Source organism: Empidonax traillii, unplaced genomic scaffold (genome assembly GCF_003031625.1).
Source record: "Empidonax traillii isolate 1590-97213 ecotype Southwest subspecies unplaced genomic scaffold, ASM303162v1 scaffold137:size1056949, whole genome shotgun sequence".
NCBI classification, from domain to species: domain Eukaryota; kingdom Metazoa; phylum Chordata; class Aves; order Passeriformes; family Tyrannidae; genus Empidonax; species Empidonax traillii.
Window position 1 is genome coordinate 455,628 of NW_020955330.1, and position 21,520 is coordinate 477,147.

The window sequence follows — 21,520 nt, forward strand, 5'->3', positions numbered from 1 at the left end:
CCTTCAGGTACTGCAAGGCCACAATTAGATCACCCTAAAGCCTTCTCTTTTCCAGGCTGAACAGTCCAATTCACACAAGATTTCTGCTGGACTAGGTGTTTAGAAGAGGAGGAAGATATGTGAAAAGCTAACACAATCCAAAAACTTTTTGAATAACAAACTTGTTATTTGAAACTTAGGTTTTGCTTTTTGTTTGATTGAATAAGCTATATACCATTCACGATGGTGATAATGTTGTTTATTTTTTTGTCATCTTTTAAGTCCTCACCATTGACATTCATCAGTGTGTGAAAGCAACATAGAATTATCCTATCTGAAATGTAGAACATACAAAACAACCTAGGGAATTAAGTGGAAATATTACTCTATATAGTTACAGTTTAATGTACTTGCCGTGTCTCTCAGGCTATTGCTTACCTTTTGCTACGAGGTCAGTATTGATAGCAACAATTTTGGAGATGCGCAAGTCCAACTGTAGAGTTTACCTACATATATAGAGATGACTGCATTGATATGTTTTCCAGTTTATACTTGCATCCACCCTTACCTATTACCTGTGATGCAATCATCTAACACACAGTAATTTATTGTTGATTCACAAATCTCTCATTTCAGCCCCAAGTTCTGTGTTTAATTGGACTATAAGATTATGTGCTGAGTTTTTCACTTAAACCCAAGTTACTTGGTTTTTATTCATATCTAATCACTTTTAATTGCACTGTAAAAACAGAAGGTGATGCAAAAAAATAGACTGGATTCTGGTCTTAGTGTGCAATTAATATGTCTTTATTAAATTCCAAACACTTCTTATCTGTGGGGAAAACAGTGGAATTGCAAAGAGAGAACATTCTGCAATGTGGTGGGATTTTTGGGATAATACAGGAAAAGACAGGAGCTTCTTTTCAAAGCCTGAGCTGATTTGGCAACATCTGCATTTGGAAAATTTATGTAGTATTAAACATTTCATAGCAAACACTGAAAAAGAAATGCTGAACCTGCAGCACCATTTTTATTGCCACTAATCAGAAACAAATTGCAGTATATACTCTGTACTACTTAGTTTACTTTGTGATACTTAACTGAGCAATTTTCCCATTTGAATGCTTTCGGTAGTGATATACCTTGAGGAGGGGGGAAGTATCAGTTTTTAAAAAGGTATTTCTCTATGGGATTGGCTTGCTGCTGTCAGCATGCCAAATTTGAAACCAGATTGCATGTTGTGGAGTGAGTTACAGATCCTATTTTCAGCTGTCTTCATCTATTGCTGAGAAAGTATGAAATAAATCCTATGTGGAGAGTGACAGAAAAACACCGTGGAAGGCATCCACTAAATTGAACACTAAGTGAAAAAGCACACACCTCTACATTTTTGGACTAGTCAAGTTTTGTAGCTCTTCCTCAGTTTCATATTTCTTCATTCCTTACAAAATGTTGGGTAACATATTCACACAAAATATGCTATAAATGTTATCCATCTGTAAATCACTGAAGCACTACAGTGCATTTAAAATTTTAGTATTTATAAAAATTTAAGCCCTGGTTGGGTTATTTTTTTTTTCTTACTTCAAACTGTCATCTGTCACTGTGCATGAACAGAAACGTTATGTCTTTTTTCCCTTTGTCATTGTGCTGTGCCCACCCAGAGGACTGAGTTTCCTCCTTCCTAAGATGTGTGAGGACATGGTCATGAGTGTAAGGAAGAACACAGACAGCTTAGGCAACCAGGGAGAAATAGATCTGATCATATATAGTGTTCCTGGCCATTTCTCATTCACAGCTGAGCCTCTTGGCAAAGTATTTATTTCCCAGGCCAGATCTCAACTTGTTCTTCATTTCAAATCTGTTAGTCCTCAGCAAAGATGTGCTTTCCTCCTAAATCTCATCCTCCCTCCATGGGATTTGAATTTGTTCAAAAAATATGCCACAGTAAACTGTCTGTTGTTACTTCAGGGTTTTAAAACTTGAGTTAATGGATTTCAAGAGAATGATAGGCAGAAACTGGGATTAGATCAAAAGCTCTATATTTCAAATAACCAACACTACCTTAAAGAGTAAGACATTTACAATTAAGTGCTTTCTAAATCACAGCTTTAGCTAATAATTTTGTTATGATACTGTCTGAATTGTCACACAAGAGGTGTTATATTTTAGAGTAGCTGGACAGAAGGTTGATTTCTGATCTTTCATTTTTCAGAGAGTTTGTACCAGCAATAGTGTGGTCAGCAGGACCAGGGCAGTGATCATACTCAGCACTGGTGAGGCTGCACCTCAAATCCTGTGTTCAAGTTTTTAGAGTCCCTCACTACAGGAAAGACATTGTAGTGTTGGAGCGTGTCCAGAGAAGGACGATGGAGTTTGCGACAGGTCTGGACCACAAATCTTAGGAGAAATGGCTGAGGGTACTTGTGGTGGTTGAGTCTGGAGAAAAGGAAACTCAGGAGGGGCGCCCTTACTCTCTACAACTGCCTGGAAAGAAGTTGTAACGAGGTGAGGGTCAGTCTCTTCTCCCAAGTAACAAGTGACAGGACCAGTCGCTCCAGGAGAGGTTCAGATTGGCTATTAGGAAAAGCTTCTTCACTAAAAGGTTAATCAAGCATTGAAAAGTCTGCCTAGAGAAGTGATTGAGTCACCATCCCTGGAGGTATTTAAAAACTATGTGGTGCTTGGGGATGTGGTTTAGTGCTGGACTTGACAGTGCTGGTTGACTCGTTGGACTTCATGACCTCAGAGGTTTTTCTGGGACTGTCAGATGACGTTGCAACACATAAGACTGATGCTTCTGCTAATAATTAAATGTAATGCCAGTGCTATGCCTTCTAGTGTATATTTGCTTCCAGTCCTTTTATCAAGAGAGGTTTACCATACAACACACAAACTGGGCTAGCTGAATCTTGTGGTTGTAGCAGATAGAATATGGAATTGTTTGCTAGAAAATTAATGTTGTCCACTTATGATACAAATTTCTTGAATCCTTTAAAATTAATTGCATAAATGCAATTTTTTTATTTTGTTAAAATCGTTTTTTCTTCAAATGTCATTGAAATAAGGCAATGAGCTCATGATTGACATTATGGGAGAGAGGCCAATTGACTTTTTCAAATCAGCATTTTCTATTTTTGGTGTCTGAGGTAAGGAAGGTGTGCCGTATGTGAGGCTATCAAGTTGACCTATTCATATCTAAAACACTAACAGAAATGCCAATTCACAAAAAATTATGAATGTAATTGTTTCATTTAGCATTTGAAAATGCTTTTTTCTTAACGTGAGCTGAAATCAAGTATAATGACAGGAGGAGGTATATTTATATGGGCATATTAGTCTGTTTATAGAGAAATGCTGCTCTCTGAAGATTATAATATATGGTATTATTTGATCACTACCAAAGAAACATTAAACTATGGGTGTATTGTTTTGGAAACTTGTGGTTCTTTGGGTTTTGTTTTTTTTTCTGTACAAAACATTGGAATTTCTTAAAAATTCTGTTATATTGGATGCCTTTTAAAGTTATTGAAACTAGAGACTATTCAGATTTGTTACTGGCTTCATTTGTCCTGCTACACTGGGAAATATCTCAACAAACTTTATTGTGGTTTTTCTCCTTTCTTTTTTTTTTAATTTCTGAAGCAGATGTTTTTCTTCTATGTGAGACATAAATTGTAGGATGTTGTAGAGGTGATGAAGTTTACACTTTTCATAGCCTTCAAAAGTTGTTGTAAAATCACCAGCTGTGTTCCCATGGGTTTATCACTCAAATGCTCTACTCATGTAATCCTTGAAATTCAGGGGATGACAGATTTCACTGAGTCAATTCTTGAAACAAATAATATAGTTTTACTTAATTAGGTGAAACATAATTTTGAAATATGAGATTTACATTTTTTTTTCCAAAGTCTTAGAAATCCTTCTTAAATGATTAAGCCCATATGTTCCTCATGCTGTGCAAAACTGTTTAGAGGGAACAAAACCAGTTGAAAATTCAAGGATCTAGTGGAACTGAAAAGCCGAGGAAGGTGCAAGATGTTGAGTGTTTGCACCAAGATTTCCGCCTAGAATTAGGGATTAATGGGATTTCAAAGCCACAAAACTTTAAATTTCTGTTGGTGAATGGAGGATTCTTGACAGCTCAGGCCAAATTTCCTAGTGATACCTACACTGGCAAGGACAAAGCTGTTAGGCACATAAAACTGCACGTCTACCAGCACTCTTTAGGCTCTGTAAATCATATATAGGACTGCTTTAGCCTCTGATTACGGTAGGACTGGAAAGGCACGAATGTTATTATGAGGCAGTTTTTATTCTCTTTACTTGTACTACAAAATACCTTGTGTTGCAGAGATGAAAAACAAAGCTGCATGTCTATGAAAGACCTCACAAAGAAAGTTTATGGATGTCACAAGTTTAAAATGAATGCTTAACATTAATGAAAAAGTCATAAGGAAATAAATGTCAATATATTTTTTACCCATAAAAGAGGCAAAGAGGGAGATTACTTGAGGGAGGAGATTTTCCTTCCTAATTCTCACTCCATCCAGTCCCAGTAAAGGTTGCTCATTGCATAAATCCTGGAAAAGTGATTATTAGAAGCATTTTGTCTTTAAAAGGCATAAAGGAATGGAGAGAGGTAGGCACCTATATTTCACAAGAATTAGAACAATAAGAGAAGCTTAATTCCAAGCTGTCACCTAAATGATTTTTGTGAAGTTGTAAAATTAATTTACGTTAACAGAGACAAGTAGCAATCAGTTTCTCATTGGAATAAAAACCCAGATAATATGTCTCCAGGGCATAACAGGATTTGACCTGCAGAGAACTAGTAACCTCATCTTCACTTAACCTGATTTCTATAGGATTGGTTGTGCAACCTCTCACAAAATCTTCTGGTACCTCCAGTGTCAGATATGTTTTGCTCAGGTGCAGCGTGGCCCCAGCTGTCTTCACAAGTTCATGCTGGGATTTTGCTAACAAGCCTTCACAGGCTGTGGTTCCTGAGGAAGGCAATACTCCCGTGACTTTTCAGAAGTCAGCTTCTATGTGGACTTAGTTAATAACCATTTTGCACCTAAACTGCTTTTAGGCCTTTAACCCTTATGTCTGCCGTCATATCATACGTCAGCAAAGTAGGTGTTTGAAGCCAGACTCTCTCTGTCACTAACTCTCTGACTGCATCAGAAGCACAAGTAGTTTGTAACCTGTATGGTGAGTGACATATGCATAATGGAGGATTTTCTGTAAAAAGAGTTATGGTAGAACCTATGAGGAAATAAAAATTCATGTTTTGAAGAAGGACCTCGAAAGTAAAGTAAACATGGTTTCATGTTCTGGGTTCTTTTTCTTCTCTCTGTTAAGTGATTATTTTCCACTGAATGTATGAAGTAATGCAAGAAAAAGCAGTGTGTGACCCTGGAACAATTGGAGTTACCGTGCACATATAACAGGCTGTTATAATTTTGGTGCTTTTCTCAACTTACTGTTTGATTTGTCAGCTTCAGTTATTTTCCTCAAGCAATAAGTGGGGCACAGAATAAGGGTCTACCTGTCTTGCTTGTCACCTACCAAGGAGTCTTGGTTTGGTTTTGACTAATTGACACAAATTGGAAGATTGACCTGCTGCGTCATTTCCAGAATAATATATAAGATATTTACCTACAGCTTGATGAATGAAGGTGATGAATTAATTATTCTGTACAAAGACAGACTGAATAGTGAGTCTAAACTCTTAACATGGAGTGTAAATTGATGCCGTGCTGGGATTGCTACTGGTTGTTTTCTGTTAGCTCTTTGTATTGAAAGAAAATATTGAAATTTTGAAAACCAAAATTCCCACTTCTATATATTAATTACTTTACTATAAACCTGTGATAGCTTCCTGCTGACCTGACAAACTGCCTGAACTGATTAATGGCTGTCAATAAAATACGTCTCTAGAGTGTTGTTTTAATGTAGATGTATTTATACAGCATTCCCTGACATGACTGTGGTAACTACTGGAGAAAACCCAAATTAGTGACCTCCCATAGTGTTTAAAGGGCTCACTTCAAATTTTTCTTCTTTGTATATTTTTATTATTTACCAGTCTCTGAATGTGAAAAATGCACATTTCTATTACTCCAGCATGGGAACACATCAGTGGCAAGTGAAAAAAGAATGCATAATTTTCACACTTTTGATAACATACCTCTTCGTACTTGTACTGAGCTTACCTGAAGCAAAATGTATTTTAATTCCCAGTATTGTTTCTATTCCAAGACTTTTTTGATAATCTTGTAAGTTTAAGGACTGTATGGTTCTTTCCGTAAAACTGGAAATCTTTCTGTATTAAAGCTACTGCTCTGCTGAAAAGCAGATTTGAGCTGGCACCTTCATTCTACACTGCCACTCATGGGCTTGTTACTTGGTGGAGAAGAAAACTTTCTGGAATGAAATTTTGCACAGCTGATAATAGAATGATGTATTTCTTTCTGTCTTTTGATGGAAGTTACATTTAAATGTCATTTTTAAAAAGAAGCAAAAATAGGAACTATATTTTACTTGAGATGATCTTAGATATCAACTGGAGTTACATTCTTGATGCAAATACAATTTTTATTACAGTGCAGGAAACATAAGACACAAAAAATGCAAAATATTTGTCTATATTAACAACAACTGGTGATTCTCCATGCAAACTTGAATTCCAAGTCAGTGAAGACTTAAGTAAATACATGTGCAGGGAATCAATATATTCTGTATCTAAGAATAATCTGTTTGCCATGTCCTGACGACACCGTGTCGTAGTACTTTGTGTTGGCATAAGTAAATGGATTGTCATTGTAAACATAGTGATGCATCTCAGCTGTTGGTCTGGGGATGTCCTGATGCTTCGAAATGTGATGGAGCTTCACCATAGGCATGAGATTAACAGACTGTCCTTCACAGCTTAACTCATATGTAAAGATTTCCCCAGTGGATTAATGAGTCCTTAAACGAGTCCATGGAAGTTCAGCAACAAAAAAGTGCCCAGAGACCACTTGCATGTTGGGCTATAAGATTCCTAAGCTGCCTTGCTTTATTGTGTGCTTTGTACACATTTCATTTTCCCATTTTTCACATCAGATGAGCATGTTTGACCCATTTGAGTATCTTGTTTGCACTTTGCCATTTGTCTTTGGCTTATTCCTACCACTTCCACCCAATTATCAGGGGCCTGACCCAGATTCGCTATAGCCCAGAGATTGCCTAAGCTGAGAGAGGGACTGTGCTCTTCATTTTGTGCTTGTAGTCTTTAAAATAAGTACTTCAGTAGCAACAACAAGCAAGTCTATATGTAATTATTTTCACCAGCACATTTCTATTCCCCTCAAGAACTTCTTGAAGTGCTTTTTAGTTTTGTGGGTGGCTGACCTACAGTTAAATACAGCTTTTACTTTCAAAATTAGTTTTTCTCTGCTTAGCTTTCTAAATAAGTGTTAAAGTTGAATGTAGGCCAACTACCTACATGTGCTTTTGCATTCATCTGTTTCCCATTATTTTGTGTTTCCTGGGGCAAGACTGTTTTCTGTGGAGCTATATATAGAGAAAGAGTCCTTAAAATCTTATCTGTTGAGCTAGTACTTGCAAGTGTGTTCTCAATCCAGTCACGCATTTGAAGAAGTGAATGGAATGGCTTTGGGAAACTTTCTCCAGTTACCTTGTTGAGACTTGTAGCATGGTATCTATTTCAAAATTTTAGACAGGTTCCCTGATAATGTTGTGAAAATTATTTGTTTAAGTTATATGATTTTTTTAGATGTGTTTTTCTGAGTGCTTACTTAAAATTAAGTGCATTGGTTCTACCATCTTGCCACAATTTTATTGGTGAAATTCTTATTTATTAACTTTTTCAACAAATATTTCTTCTTAAACATATTTTTCTGAAGATAATAACCTAGTGCTAGAATGGAAGGTTGCTTTCTTGTTTACTTCAAATGAGAAAGCTTCATGTAAAAATGCTTTGATTAGAGATGTGTATATATATGAAAATAAATGGTATAATAGAGAGCTAAAAATATCAAAGTACTACAAACCTTAATAGAACCTTAAAAAAATAAAAATATCTAAACTGACTGTAGTAAAGCCCCTTCAGTGAGGTCATAGCAAAATGTATAAATGTCTAAATGAATTAAATTTGAACTTCAAGGAACTGGGAAGCTAAAGAATAACAGAATAGCCTATGCACCAGCTCAAGAGACTTTTTTATATTGGAGAAATGCTATATAATTTAGTGATTGAAACAAAAAAGAATACATAGATTAGTGCTGAAGGCAGAAGAAGCCAGAGTTGATAAATGAAAAGGGAGAAATTTTCAGAAAACAGGAAAAATTGCAGTCTTTTTTGATGGCCTTTGGACTATGCGTTGCAATTGCGTTGTTATCAGTGGTATAAGTTATCTTTGGAAAGCTCAGGCTTGTCTCTGTGGGGCAAATAAATGAAAAATACGTGGTATTGAGGTATTGCGGGTCATGGGCACACTAAATACATGAAGGTACATCATTAAATGACACTACAGAACTAGCACTGAGCTTATCTGAGGTGTCGTGTGGCGGCCTAAGGAGGTCTCACACCGCTGTGCGATAGCTCTCGTGAGGGCAAGGCTTATGGCTTAGCCATGGAGCTGCTCTTCAGTACAGCAGCTAAGCAGCTTTTGGAGCAGGACCTTTGTACAGGACTGCGCTAGAGGGTGTTACACAGCTATGCCACACCATGTATCTCTCTCAGCTGCACCTTTGTGCTGTGCTGTTCGGCTTACTCTTGTCTCAGTTTCAGCACTGGTGTTCTGTATAGCCTAGAAGAAAGCAGTGTGGCTGACAGCAAAGTCAGAGGAGGCAGAAATCAAGCCTAGATGGCATAGGATGAGACTCAGCTGCCTCAGGTGCTGCATCACAGCCACAGCAGAGTTACATATCTTTCTGTGCAATCAGTAAAGGGAGCCAGGGAGCAATGCTGTGCCATCAAGCATTGTGTTTGTTTTCTGCTGTACAGTCATGATCTCAGTGTTATAACATTATATTTTGTCAGTATCCTTGTCAATGTCATCTTCCTTTGAGCTTCTTTAGAAATACTTGCAAGAGGTGGACACCTATATTGTGCTCAGTGTTGTTATTTTTAAAATAGAAGAGAGAAACTGGCATTGAGCCTATTTTTGTGCTTTAATTAGCAAACACAACAAATACTACATCTTTGATTTTTTAAACATGGTTTGTGAAAAATGACATTAGAATTGTGATAGGCATATGATCTGTGTGAATCTTAGATCACTGACAGCTGTGTGAGTTGTGGTTATAACTGCACGTAGTGCATTGTTTTCACCTCACAATGAAGCAAACCCCAATCTTCTCTGTGGAAAATTATTAGTAAACAATTATGGTCTGGTATTAAAATAAATTATGTTCAGACTTAATTTGAGACTACTGGAAGACACTCTTAAGAAACCCACTAATTTCTGTTTAGAAATATTAGCTATACTGATATTCACCCAATCTTTTTGCACCTCTCCAGATTTACTATCTATTCAGCAAAACTTTTTTGTTTATTTCACTAACTACAAACACAAAAACTAGGAGTACATAATCTTTCAATGTTTATTTTCCCTACTCAATTTCTCCAAGTATTTCCTAATTTATTTTTGACAGCAACCAGAGCAACAAAAATAATTGCTTCCAGTAATTATACCATCATTATATTGTGAGATAATGAGAACCCTATTTAAATGAAGCATTATTTTAGCTGTTTGAGTCATAGTTTTGTATCTATTCATTCACTTCTAAGGCCTACTTTCACATTTGTTTTCTGTACATTGTGGTCAAAATTTATCAAAGTAATACTAATTCAAATGTTTATTCACATAATGATTAGATTTTAGGTTAACATAGTCTTTACTTATGTAAGGGACTAGTTATTTAAGCTGTTACCAGTAACTGCACTATTAGGCCAGTAGGCCAGTAATTATATATAACTTAAATCCGTTTATCCTGAAAAACCCTAAATAGGCCATCTGTCATGGTTTTCTACTAGCAGAAGTCAGGTCTTAAGTCATGATCTTCACAATTTATACCAGAAGGAGGGGGCTATGTAAAAGAGTTAATTGCAACAGTATATTTTAGTTAGTTTGGTGGTAAACAACTATTAAATGGGCTTATTTAATCTTTGTTGAAAAGGAAACAAAATTTTCTGGCTTCAGAAGATCTGTCACAAATTTTCATTAATCATCATTTGGATTTTTTATCAACTTATTAGGTGGTATACCCTGATAATCCTTATGACAACATAAGCCTTCTTCAAAATATTTACCAGAATTTTCTTTATTATAATGCATACAGCTTAACTTTAATAAGTGTTCTAACCAGTACCTTCCAACAGAAGATGAAATTTCACCTTCTAACTAATTTCAGGTCTGTAGTTGTTAGCAAGAAAATAGCTGCACCTCTGTTTCCAGAGTTGACTCTGGATTTTATGTCAACTAGCATTCAAGTCAACTATTTAATAATATTCATCAGTCACAGGATACCTACAGGTCTGTATTGGTGAATATGGCCGTAGTTCTCACTAATCATTGAATGGTTTGGGTTGGAAGGGACCTTAAAGATCATCCGGTTCCAAACCCCCTGCCATGTGCAGAAACACCTTCCACTAGACCAGGTTGGTCAGCACTCTGTCCAGCCTAACACTGAACACCTCCAGGGATGGGCATCCACAGTTTCTCTGGGCAACCTGTTCCAGTGCCTCACCACCCTGACAGTAGAGAGTTTCTTCCTAATAGCTAATTTAAACCTATTCTCCTTCAGTTCAAAGTAATTTTCCCTTTGTCCCCCCCTGTCCTGGTAAAAAAGTCCCGCTTCATCTTTCCTGTAGGCTCTCTTCAGGTACTGGAAGGCCACAATTAGGTCACCCTAATCAGGAGTGCGTTTCTTGCAAACACTGTTTATTAAAAAATAAGCATGAGCTATGTGCAGCCAGAAACCAATTCAACAATTATGTTTTATAAAATTATCTAATGAAATATGAGGGCAAATGACTAATAGTAATAATAGCTTTTGTTACTCACTCTAAAAGAGATTCTAAAAACTGTCTGAAATGAGGTAAGAAAAATTAAAAGACCAGCAAAGATAAAGTAGCAGTGTCATGCAATGAAGTTGTTACAGACTGTGTTACGAAGAGCAATAATATCTAAATAATAGGATAAGCCTTTATTTGCAGCAGTAATGACCACAGTCTGGTGTGGGTTCTGTATGACTGACCTATCAGAGGAGCAGCATCTGAACCGCTCACAAGCATGAGCTTTCTATGTTTAGGGTTGTCAATGGAACATGGTTTATGACTACCCAGATTATTGTATTTGACAGAAGAACTTCTGTTAAAAGTGCTGCTCTGAAAAAGGGGAGGTACTTCTGTTGGACCAAGCATGCTCTTAGCACACTTTGGTGTGTGCACTTCTGGTGTTTCAATGAAATCTGATTTTCTCTTTCCCCTTAAAAACTAATTTCAACTCAGTATTAATTATCCACCCTTTGATACAGGGGTGTTTAATGGTTGAATTATGTCTTTCAGACATCTAACTTTTATAGGGTATAAAAAATTAGCTGTTTTGGTCTTTGTCTTCCTATTTTATTTCAATAGTGAGCTCTGCCTGCTTCAAAGTGAATTTTATCTTAACACCATAAACATAGCCTTCTTCTTCTGTAAATAAACCACATAAGAATGAGGGAAGAGGCTTTTTTTGTGAAATAGGCTTTTAATTTTACATAAGCAGAACGAAGTCTATTTAAAGACTTACTGTAGCTTATGTACATTTGTATAACTGCATGCATAACTTCATGAGTTAGCTAATAGTTTAGCTTATTTTGGATTTTTTGCATGTTAACATTTTCTGCTATTTCTATATCTTCCTTGAAGGGTTTTCATCTGCCGAGGGCTGAGTATGGTTTATGAGGTGCATTTACCAGCCATGTCTTTATTGTTGATTGAAGCTTTGATTTAAGCTGCTTGGCAATCATGTGTAGTTAAATATATGCAAACTCACAAAGCAAAAACATGTACTTTGTTCTTTTTCTCAACTCCGTGTTTCAAGGCTTTTCTGCTTTTTACTTGGGAGTCTGATGCATCTGGAATTTACATGGAGAGGTCCTGAGGGAAGGGTTAGGTACCCTTTCATCACTCACCTGTAGCAGGAACGTGCCAGGAGCACGTACTTTTGCCTTGCTTTTTGAAGGTCGGAGGACATTTCAACGGAGGTGTTTAACCTTGGATAAGAAAAGCATTTCCGAGAAGAGTAGCTGTGAAATTAACAGCAAGAAGCTTTTAGAAAGTTGTATTTGAGGATGGTATAGATGTTGCTTATAAAAATAGTTAAAAAAGAAGTAGAACTAAGCTCTGCATAGGCAAATACAGATTTGTGAGTATCTACATGTATAAAGATTTTTTTTTTAAAACATTAAAGCAGTAGCCATGAATATACATTTCTCAACATTTTCTTCTGAAAGTCCTCATAAATGCAAAATGGTAGAATTAAAATGCTGAAAATTTACCATGGGTCTAAAAATGCTATTGGGGTTTTTCTAAAGAGTCTTGAGTGAATTAAAATTGCTTTCTGCTTTACAGAAGAGATACTCTTTCTTGTGGGGAAAAATAAATTTAAAAAGTGTGACTATGAGGACAAACATACCTAAAATTTTTAAATCTTTACTAAACCCAAAAGACTATTTTTTTTGCAATCTTTTAAAGATTTCTTATTGTGCTTTGGATATAGTAGCTGTGAAGTGGTGAGACAAAGCAATGTCAGCTGAAATAATAATTGTACCAGTCATTTTAAATTGATTTATTTTCAACTATTGAATTCTTTTAAGTAATGAGTGAAATTTAGATTGTTAGTTGTGACAAAAAAGAATCAAAGTCTTGAAAGGCTAGGGACAACTTAAAATGCATATTAGCAGTGTAACAGAAAAGACCAAAACAACAAAGGCTGGCTTTAGTTTGAAATAATGATGTGGTTAATTGTGGTACAGCAACATCAAAGTAACTGCCTTATAGTCTCTAAAAATTGATTATATAATATAGGTAATAATTTAAGAAGATGCCATAGTTGTCAGTTTGCAGGCTTAAATATACAATTGAAACAGGTTCTAGAAAACTTGGTTGTAATAAAATACCTAATGCTCTAGAAAGGAGTGCTGATACTATGATGATGTTTTGAAGGAGCTCCATGGCTGAGTTAAATGGCAACTCTGTTTTGTCTTTGCAGATAGGGAAAGGCATTCAGTTGTGCATAACTGGATTTACTCTTCAAGTAGTGCCCTAGAAGTACTTCTGAAAACCATCACTAATAAACAGGACAACATGTTTGAATTCAGAATTTTACATACACTTAACGCAGAGGTGTTTGATTGTGCATATCCAGTAGCTATACAAGAAAACTGGTACCATTATAGTCTTGGTTGGTATCAATGACTCATGTCAGCTGAGTAATTTGTGGGCATGTGTGCTTGTTTTCTGTTGGTCTCTGCATTGTTTTTAATGAGACTAGAACTTTAGGTATTTTATTAGGTATCATATTAGGTAATTTACCTGATTGCTACAGGTATTGGTCAGAAAGATAAGGCTTTACTGGCTTGATGGCCTTTAAAGCTATTTTAATTCAGTGCTGGACTCACAAACTTATTCCTCCGTTTGGAGGGGCAGATGGTACTCAACATTTCTGATGAAAAAAAATAATTTTACAGGCAGTTATCACATTTGTGTGTGGAAAATAATTTTTCCACCCTAACTTGAAAGAACTACCACTGAACCACCACAGTACTGAATTATACAGGACTTTTACAGCTGTTGTCACAATCATATATATTCTAATACCAATTTTTAAAAAATATTGACTGGCTGGTTGAGAAAAGCCAATGGTTTATCTGTGGCACAAAAAGGGCAGAAGTTATTAGAGATCTCTACTGCATTCAGCCCATCAGCCTTTACTAAACCCCTTTTTATTTAGCATTAATATTGTGCAAGATTGAGTACATAATTGCATGTGTCCCTTTACTTGGTTAAATTATAAATAAAAGTTTTCTCCCCTGAAAAAATACGAGTAATTATTTTATTTTTAAACAAGTCTATAGGGGATGAATTAAAATTTTTTTCAGGCAGTTTATTTGTGATGGTGGTTCTTCAGGTCTATGAGCAAGTGCAAAGTCCTCCTTTCAGTTACGATCTGACCAGTGCACCATTTTGACTGCTCATGGCAAAAAAAGAACTGCTGATGTTCCAAAGGGTTCTGCACACCAAGAGGAACAGAATAGGACTGTAGCTATAATTGGATGATTCCTTGTCTTCAGAGCAACAGGCAGTGTAGAAATAATTGACTGGTCACTTACTGAGGGGTGATGGTTGTGTCACTTTTTGGAATGGTCTTCTTGCAAATCTTTGGAGGGCTGTTGCTTGAGTTAGATGGCACACACTGGTCTTGGGCATCCACTCCATTACATCTGTGGCTTAAGCAGACTGTGGAGCTTTAAACAAACATGTTTTTTAAAGGTTTTGAGAGTCCAGACTTTTTGTCAGCTGACATTACAGAGGATCTACTAAAGATTGCTAAAATTATGTATACCTGTATCAACTGTGTAGAAACTCATAACCTAATGACTTCAAGTCATATGAGTTCATCTGTAGACTTCCTCATCTAATCATCTCCAGTGCAATAAAGCTAAGGCTAATTTCCACTTATTGCTAACAGTTCCATGAAGTTCTGTGGAGAACACAGCTTGCAGCATTTCATACTTCAAAAATTATGTATTAATGGTCAGGTGTGGAAATGGTAGAGCTGTAGTTATTCAAGAAGGGGCTGTAGTTTGTCAGTCTAAGGACCTGGGAAGATGAATGTCTGCTGTAAATACAAGCATATCTTGTGTACTGTATGGAGATGCATTGCAGAAAAAATAAACTCACTTTACAGATGCATAATATTCAGTGACATTACATAGATGCTGCTGTCCCATGTAAGGTCTTTAGCATTATTGTATGTGTTTTATTCAACCTAATGCTAACCCTGTTTGGAATACTAGGCTCTCAATCTGGTAAGGTAATCTTTTTGTTTATGACGTCTTATGATGGTACAGAGTAACAAGTTTCAAATTAAAAGCATTAGAAACAACCAGATTAGAAATTGCTTCAGATGTTGTGGAGAATAAAATAGCCCAAAGTTATTCTTTGTAATTAATTAGCAAAGTTTTGCACTGAATACCTCCATTACCAATTTCAAGTGGGGAAAAAATAGACTGTGAGCTTTTAAACATGTTTATGAAGGTTTCTTACACTTAAATCCACGCTTTAGTAGTGCTGCATTTCCTGAGTGTGTTAATGCTATTTAAAAGGTATTTTTTTATTGTTACAAACTAAAAATAAGTTTGCATGCAATTACAGTTGGCACATAGCATTTATTGCTGTTGTGTGTACATTACTTTTTGCTATTTACAATGCACCCTAATGTAACACTTCAAGATGAGCCAGGTATTCTGGTGTGTCTGGGCATAAGTACACACATGTGTATGTTTTTACATTGTTGATTTGCATTTAATATGCATCAAATATGCTTTAGGGCTATTTCTAGTTATTTCAGGGAATGTGGGGTTTTGCATTCAAATGCTGTATGTTTTTCAGGATGGTGCTAGTCTCCTAGTTATTTTGTAATAAAATCCCTTTAAAATAACACTTTTTAAATTAAAATGACAACTTGAGAAAGATTTAACAGGGAAAGAAGGCACTGTATTTGCTGACACTGAAATGGTATTAATGCATATAAAGTGTGCTGCAAGTGCATAGCTCTTTTCTAACCTGCACGGTGTCAGTCTTCAGAATATTTTAAATAAACATGTTATTTTAAAAATATGTTTATTAGCTTGTTCAGATGTAACTTAAAAAGCTGTTTTTAAAGGCATGCATCCAGAGACATGCACATAATGGTTTCAAAGTGTCAATGTTTCAGGGAATCTAAATTATTTTCAGAATTTCAGAAATTGAGAAGGGATAAGTGGAAGGAGAAAATGTTGGGCTGGTGCCAAGCGATAGCTCGTAATCCTCACAGACTTCCAAACAGCACAAGAACACCCGAGGTCTCAGGTGATGCTTCACATAACTCTTCTTTGGTGAGTGAAAAGCTGCATTTCATGATGGTAGCATGCTCAGATGAACTTCAGAGGTGTTACATTTAATTTATTTAAAAAATTGTACAGTTTACCATTGCTTGCATTGCCTCAGTGTGTGAAACCCTTTGATATTGTAGGTATTTACTCTTTCTATTTGCTTTTTTTTCCACCTTTTTTGTTATGCATGGTCCATTCTGACTTGCATGCTGTCTATAAATCAATATTGATGTTTTGTGAATGGTAAAGTCTTTAAGCAGGAGATGGCCTAATATGGATTACTTACATTCTTTGTGATTTTTATCAATGCAATGGCTTTTGGTCCCTGATGAATACAGATGGACAATATCTAAAGGTACCTCATTTGCTCTTTGTTCCTGCCTGTAACAGGAACAAAGTACAGCATGTCTAAACTTGTGTTAGACAGCTGGATTTTAAAATTGTTTTCATATCCTAAACATGATGTTGCAAGAGATGGTTGAGATAGCATGCAAAGCTAGTGATAGCAGATGTTCAGACAATGTAAAGTCAACATTTTACATAGTGGAGTTAACATGAATCATATGAAATTCAATGAAGTTACTCACTGATAAGAATTTTAACCCTGCAGTTTTTGCTCACTGAAATAAAGTCACTTGCATCAGTAGACCTCCCGAGGTAAGAACTGACACTTGTATCTAAAGGCTTCAAACTGCCCTGCATCTAATAGAAAAAATTGTCTACTTGTCTACTTGTTTTAATTCAACTGACTTTTTCGTACTACAGCAAGACTGATTATTTAAAACATATTCAGTTAAATATGCCTACTCTAATTTGATTAATAAGCGTAAAATAAGCACTATATTGTTTTATCCTAAGAAGCATGAGAGATCAGGAAGTATTACCCTACAATTGTTGAATCACATCCAGGATGACATCTAAGCTGAAAGGTGAATAATTATTCCGAACTACTGATGAAATGTGGTATTCCAAAGAGTTTTAAATAAAGAGGCAGTGGTCTGCTTGAAAGTTGTTGAAGTTTTGGTGAAAAAAAGCCCCTACTTAAAGTGGCAAAATTATTATGTTCAGTGGCGAATCACATGGAATGTAAGTTTCTGCCACAGTAGAGAACACAAAAAAGCAGCATTAAAAGTGGAAAATTTTATAGTTTACTATAGATCCTAGATTGTTAGTATAGCTCACTTTCATCTAGAATACTTTAAGAGAAATAAAGGTTCACCTGAAAGACAACACAGCCATTGGTCACAGCCAACATGGCCTTCATGAGGGAAAAGTCCTGCTGCTCCAACCTGGTTCCCTTTTATGACAAGGTAACCCACACAGCTGATCAAGGGAAGCCAATTGATGTAATCTTTTTGGATTTCAGTAAAACTTTCAATTCTGTTTCTTACAGGATCCTTCTGGACAAACTGTCCAGCACACAGCTGGATAAACACATCATGTGGTGGGTGAGCAGTTGGCTCATGGGTCAAGCACAGAGGGTAAATAGTGAATGGGGGAACATCAGAGTGGTGACCTGTCACTAGTAGGGTTCCACAGCACTCCAGTTTGGGGGCTACTGCTCTTCAACATCTTCATAAATGACACAAGACTGGAAGGGATAGTTTGCAGATGACAAAAAACTGGAAGCTGTTGACTCCCTTGAAGGCAGGGAGGCCCTGCAGAGAAACCTCAACAAATTAGAAGACTGGAAAATCACCAACCATATGAACTTCAACAAGAGGAAGTGCTAAATTCTGCACTTGGGATAGGGCAACTCTGGATGTACCTAAAGACTGGAAAACGAGGTGTTAGAGAGCAGTGCTACAGGAAGGGACCTGTGGGTCCTGGTCGATGACAAGTTGAATATGAGTCAGCAGTGCCCTGGCAGCCAGGAGGGCCAACTGTACCTGGGGGGGCATCAGGCAAAGCATCACCAGTGAGTCGAGGGAGGGGATTGTCCCGCTCTGCTCTGCCCTGATGTGGCCTCACCTTGAATATTGTGTGCAGTTTTGGGCATCACAATATAAGAAAGATATTCAGCTATTAGAGAGTGTCCAAAGAAGGGCAGCAAATATAGTGAAGGACCTTGAGGGGAAGCTGTATGAGGAGCCCTCTTCCTGAGGTGAAGAAGAAGGCAGACACTGATCTCTTCTCTGTGGTGATCAGTGCAAGGACCCAAGGAAATGACCTTTAAGTTATGTCAGTGGAGGTTCAGGTTGCGTATTAGAAAGAGGTTCTTCACACAGAGGGTGGTTGGGCACTGGAACAGGCTCCCCAGAGAAGTGGTCACAGCACCAAGCCTGACAGACTTCAAGAAGTGCTTGGGCAATGCTCTCAGGCCCATGGTGTGACTCTTATGGATGGTCCTGTGCATGGTTAAGAGTTGGACTTGATGATCCTTGTGGATCTCTTCCAACTCGGCATATTCTGTGATCCTGTGGTATTAAAAAGCAATAATTCTATGAAAAAGGAAATTTCATGTACATTATACTCACATTTAATTACTATTACAATTTTAGTTTCACATTTAATTACTTTTACTATTTAGGTATTACTAGTAATATAAAGTATCATTAAGGAATTGAGATATGTAGAAATTTGCATATTTTGATTTCTGCTTGACTGGTAGTCACCATTTAATTTGGTTTCATATTCCCGAGATAAGCATTTCAATGTATCAGATGGGATTTAGAAATGATGAACTGGCAATATAGTTCAGAATTGTTGAATCCATAAGGTTAGTATCTTTTAACCATCTTCATACTAAAACTTGTTCAAAAGTAAGTTTGCGTGAAGCTGTAGAGAATGCTGCTTAGTTGATGAAGTGTGTAAGAAAGCCAGGGATATAAACAGCTGAGAATGATACTGTGTGTCCTTTAATGTCATGATTGGTTATAGAATAATAATCTTCTCAACAGGAAATAAAACAGTAATATCTCTTGAAGCTTGCCAAGCTTTCCTTTTCATTTTCTTTGCTTCCTACTCCCTTAACCATTACTTTTTCTTTCCCTCACTTCTGAAGTAAATGATATTCAGTATAAGCTTTTACTGGCAATGTCTTTCCAACTTGCAGGCTGTTGCCTGAAATTCCTTATTTTACTTGTGAATATTTTTAATCTGAAATCTTGTTTCAAATCAATTTTGGTTTTGATTAGTAGTCTTTGCCTTTCAATATTGAAAAATTTTCTATTAGGTTTTGAGTGAAGATACAGACTTTAGCACTGGAAAAGGAAATATAATGAAACAGCAGAAAGTAAAAAATATAACAAATTATTTGTTCTAAGGGTACAAATCCACTTCTGAGGAGCTGTTCAAGTCCCTTCTTTCTGAATTAACCTTTCATTTCTCACAGCTCCTCTGTGGATCTGATTCAGCTAAGGCTTTTTAAAAGACTTTCCATTTAAAAATAATCTCCAAACTGGGTATTTCACAATCCCACTTTTTCAAAGGTAAAGGCAAAGAAAGTTACAAGGAGGTCTCATTAATTTTTCATAAAATCATAGAATAGGTTAGAAGGAATCTTAAGGATCATCTGGTCCTTTCTTAGCATAATCACCGTCTAGATAAGATGGCCCAGCACCCTGCCAGACAAATCTTGAAAGTGTCCAGAGATTGTTTCAAAGGCTTGTTGTTCTCATTACAAAACATTTTCCACTTGTATCTAATCTGTGTGGCCCCGAGAGTAACTTGTGTGGCCCCAAGAGTAACTTGTAACTTGCCTTTTGACTCCTTGTAAAAAGGGAGTCTTCATCCTCTTTATAGTCACCCTTGAAATACTGGAGCATAATGATAAGGTCTCCCTTAAGCTTGCCTTTCCCAAGGCTGAACAAACCCAGTTCTTTCAGCCTTTCCTCACGTGGCAGGCTTCCCAGTCCAGTTTATGGAAAAAAAATATTTTTCACTCTTAGTGGAAGAAAGAAGGAAGCTTGTGGCTTACTGAAATATGTGAAGAGTTTGATCACATCAGTTACACCATTTCTTTTATTTGATGTTAAGATGTTCTATCTTCATCCAATTGGCAACATTTTTCATTATTATTTTCAACTTAATTATACTATTATATAAGTACTTTATCACTTTATTTTAAGAGTAAAGCCTTTTTGTTCAGTTTTAGGTGGAACTCTAGCTTCTTAGTTCTGAGTATACCTTAAAAACCTTGAGTCATTCTGTCATAACATGAGGCATAAGTTCTCAAAAAATATTGTTTAATATTACAATTTAATGGATTTGGGCATTTGTATTGTTAATTTTAGATTCATAGCGTGTAAGCCTTTTTTAATACTTTAAACAATTCCATACAGTCCATTAACTTGGTGTAGTGTGACATAAATCTGGAATTAACTTAGCTTGAAAAAGCGATGATTTCTAGCTATCAGAGAAGTCAAGTTTATTATCAGTTTGTTCCTGTATACATTCTTCTAAACGTTGAAGGTTCATCATAATATTCATTGTAAGACTTGTTTTGAGAGATCTTAATATAACTTTTCAAATTTACTTTTCCCTTTCAGAATAGTTTCCATTTTCCCACAAGGATCTTAAAAGGTCTTGTCTACTCCTGCTCCAGTTTGAACAGGAGTGGCCAGTTGTGCATAGTATCTAGATCAAGCTTTCTGTTCATAACAACTGTGACACTAATAATTTCCTGCGCAGTAACACATTCATCATACTGCATAGATTTAAAATCATTTTATTGATACTTTTTTGTAGCTGCTACTTGAGCTTTGAGACCAAACCTCTAAACTATATTAAGTTTTGATCAATATAAGACGACTGTATCAATTCAAATTATTATTGCTCCTGTAGTCTTCTCCATTCACCATTTTTTGTATTTATTCAGCAAAAAGGCCTTTTCTTAGTTAACTTTCTTTTTTAAGAAACTCATTATTTTTCCTGGTAATTCTTACTTTTTCATTATTTTATCATATGTCTTATCATATATTTCGTGTAGGCTCTGTACATTTATACCTGTGTCTTCTGAAGAAGATACTCATTCAGAGAAATCTAAAAATTTCAGATTAATGTCTACATTTTTTCTATTCTTATATGCAAATTCATATCTTTTTGATCTTTCCCTTTCTCTGATATTTTGCAGAGTTGGGGGAAGAATAGTAATGGTTTTTTTCTTTACATGAAAAGAATCTAGATCTTGAAAGCCCATAATTTTATGCAATAGTATTTGCAAGTTTTTGTCTTCAGAAAGGAAAATGGATATAATTGAAAGTACGCAATTAAAAATTATTTCTTCATGAATTACTTGTCTCTGTGCTGACAGTATCCATTTATAGTGTGATTCTGTAAGGATATGTATATATGGTTAGTTCAAATGATTTTGATAGGAATACATAAAAATGTATTAACATTGATTAAGCAATTTAACTTGAAGCAGTTCTGTGTCTGCCTGT

At 36.1% G+C, this 21,520-nt stretch overlaps 1 protein-coding gene across 5 annotated transcripts in view; it reads left to right on the forward strand.

The window, feature by feature from the left end:
* The window catches only part of MARCH1 (membrane associated ring-CH-type finger 1), a 232,450-nt gene that overhangs the window by 124,375 nt on the left and 86,555 nt on the right, over positions 1–21,520 (forward strand). For 2 of the 5 annotated variants that reach the window (XM_027883936.1, XM_027883939.1), the window contains exon 3: positions 16,000–16,139. The exons of the other annotated variants lie outside the window; for them this stretch is intronic. In XM_027883936.1, the coding sequence (XP_027739737.1) occupies positions 16,038–16,139 (102 nt within the window). In that variant the 5' untranslated portion in view covers positions 16,000–16,037. The remainder of the gene's footprint in view (positions 1–15,999; positions 16,140–21,520) is intronic. 5 annotated transcript variants of the gene reach the window in all.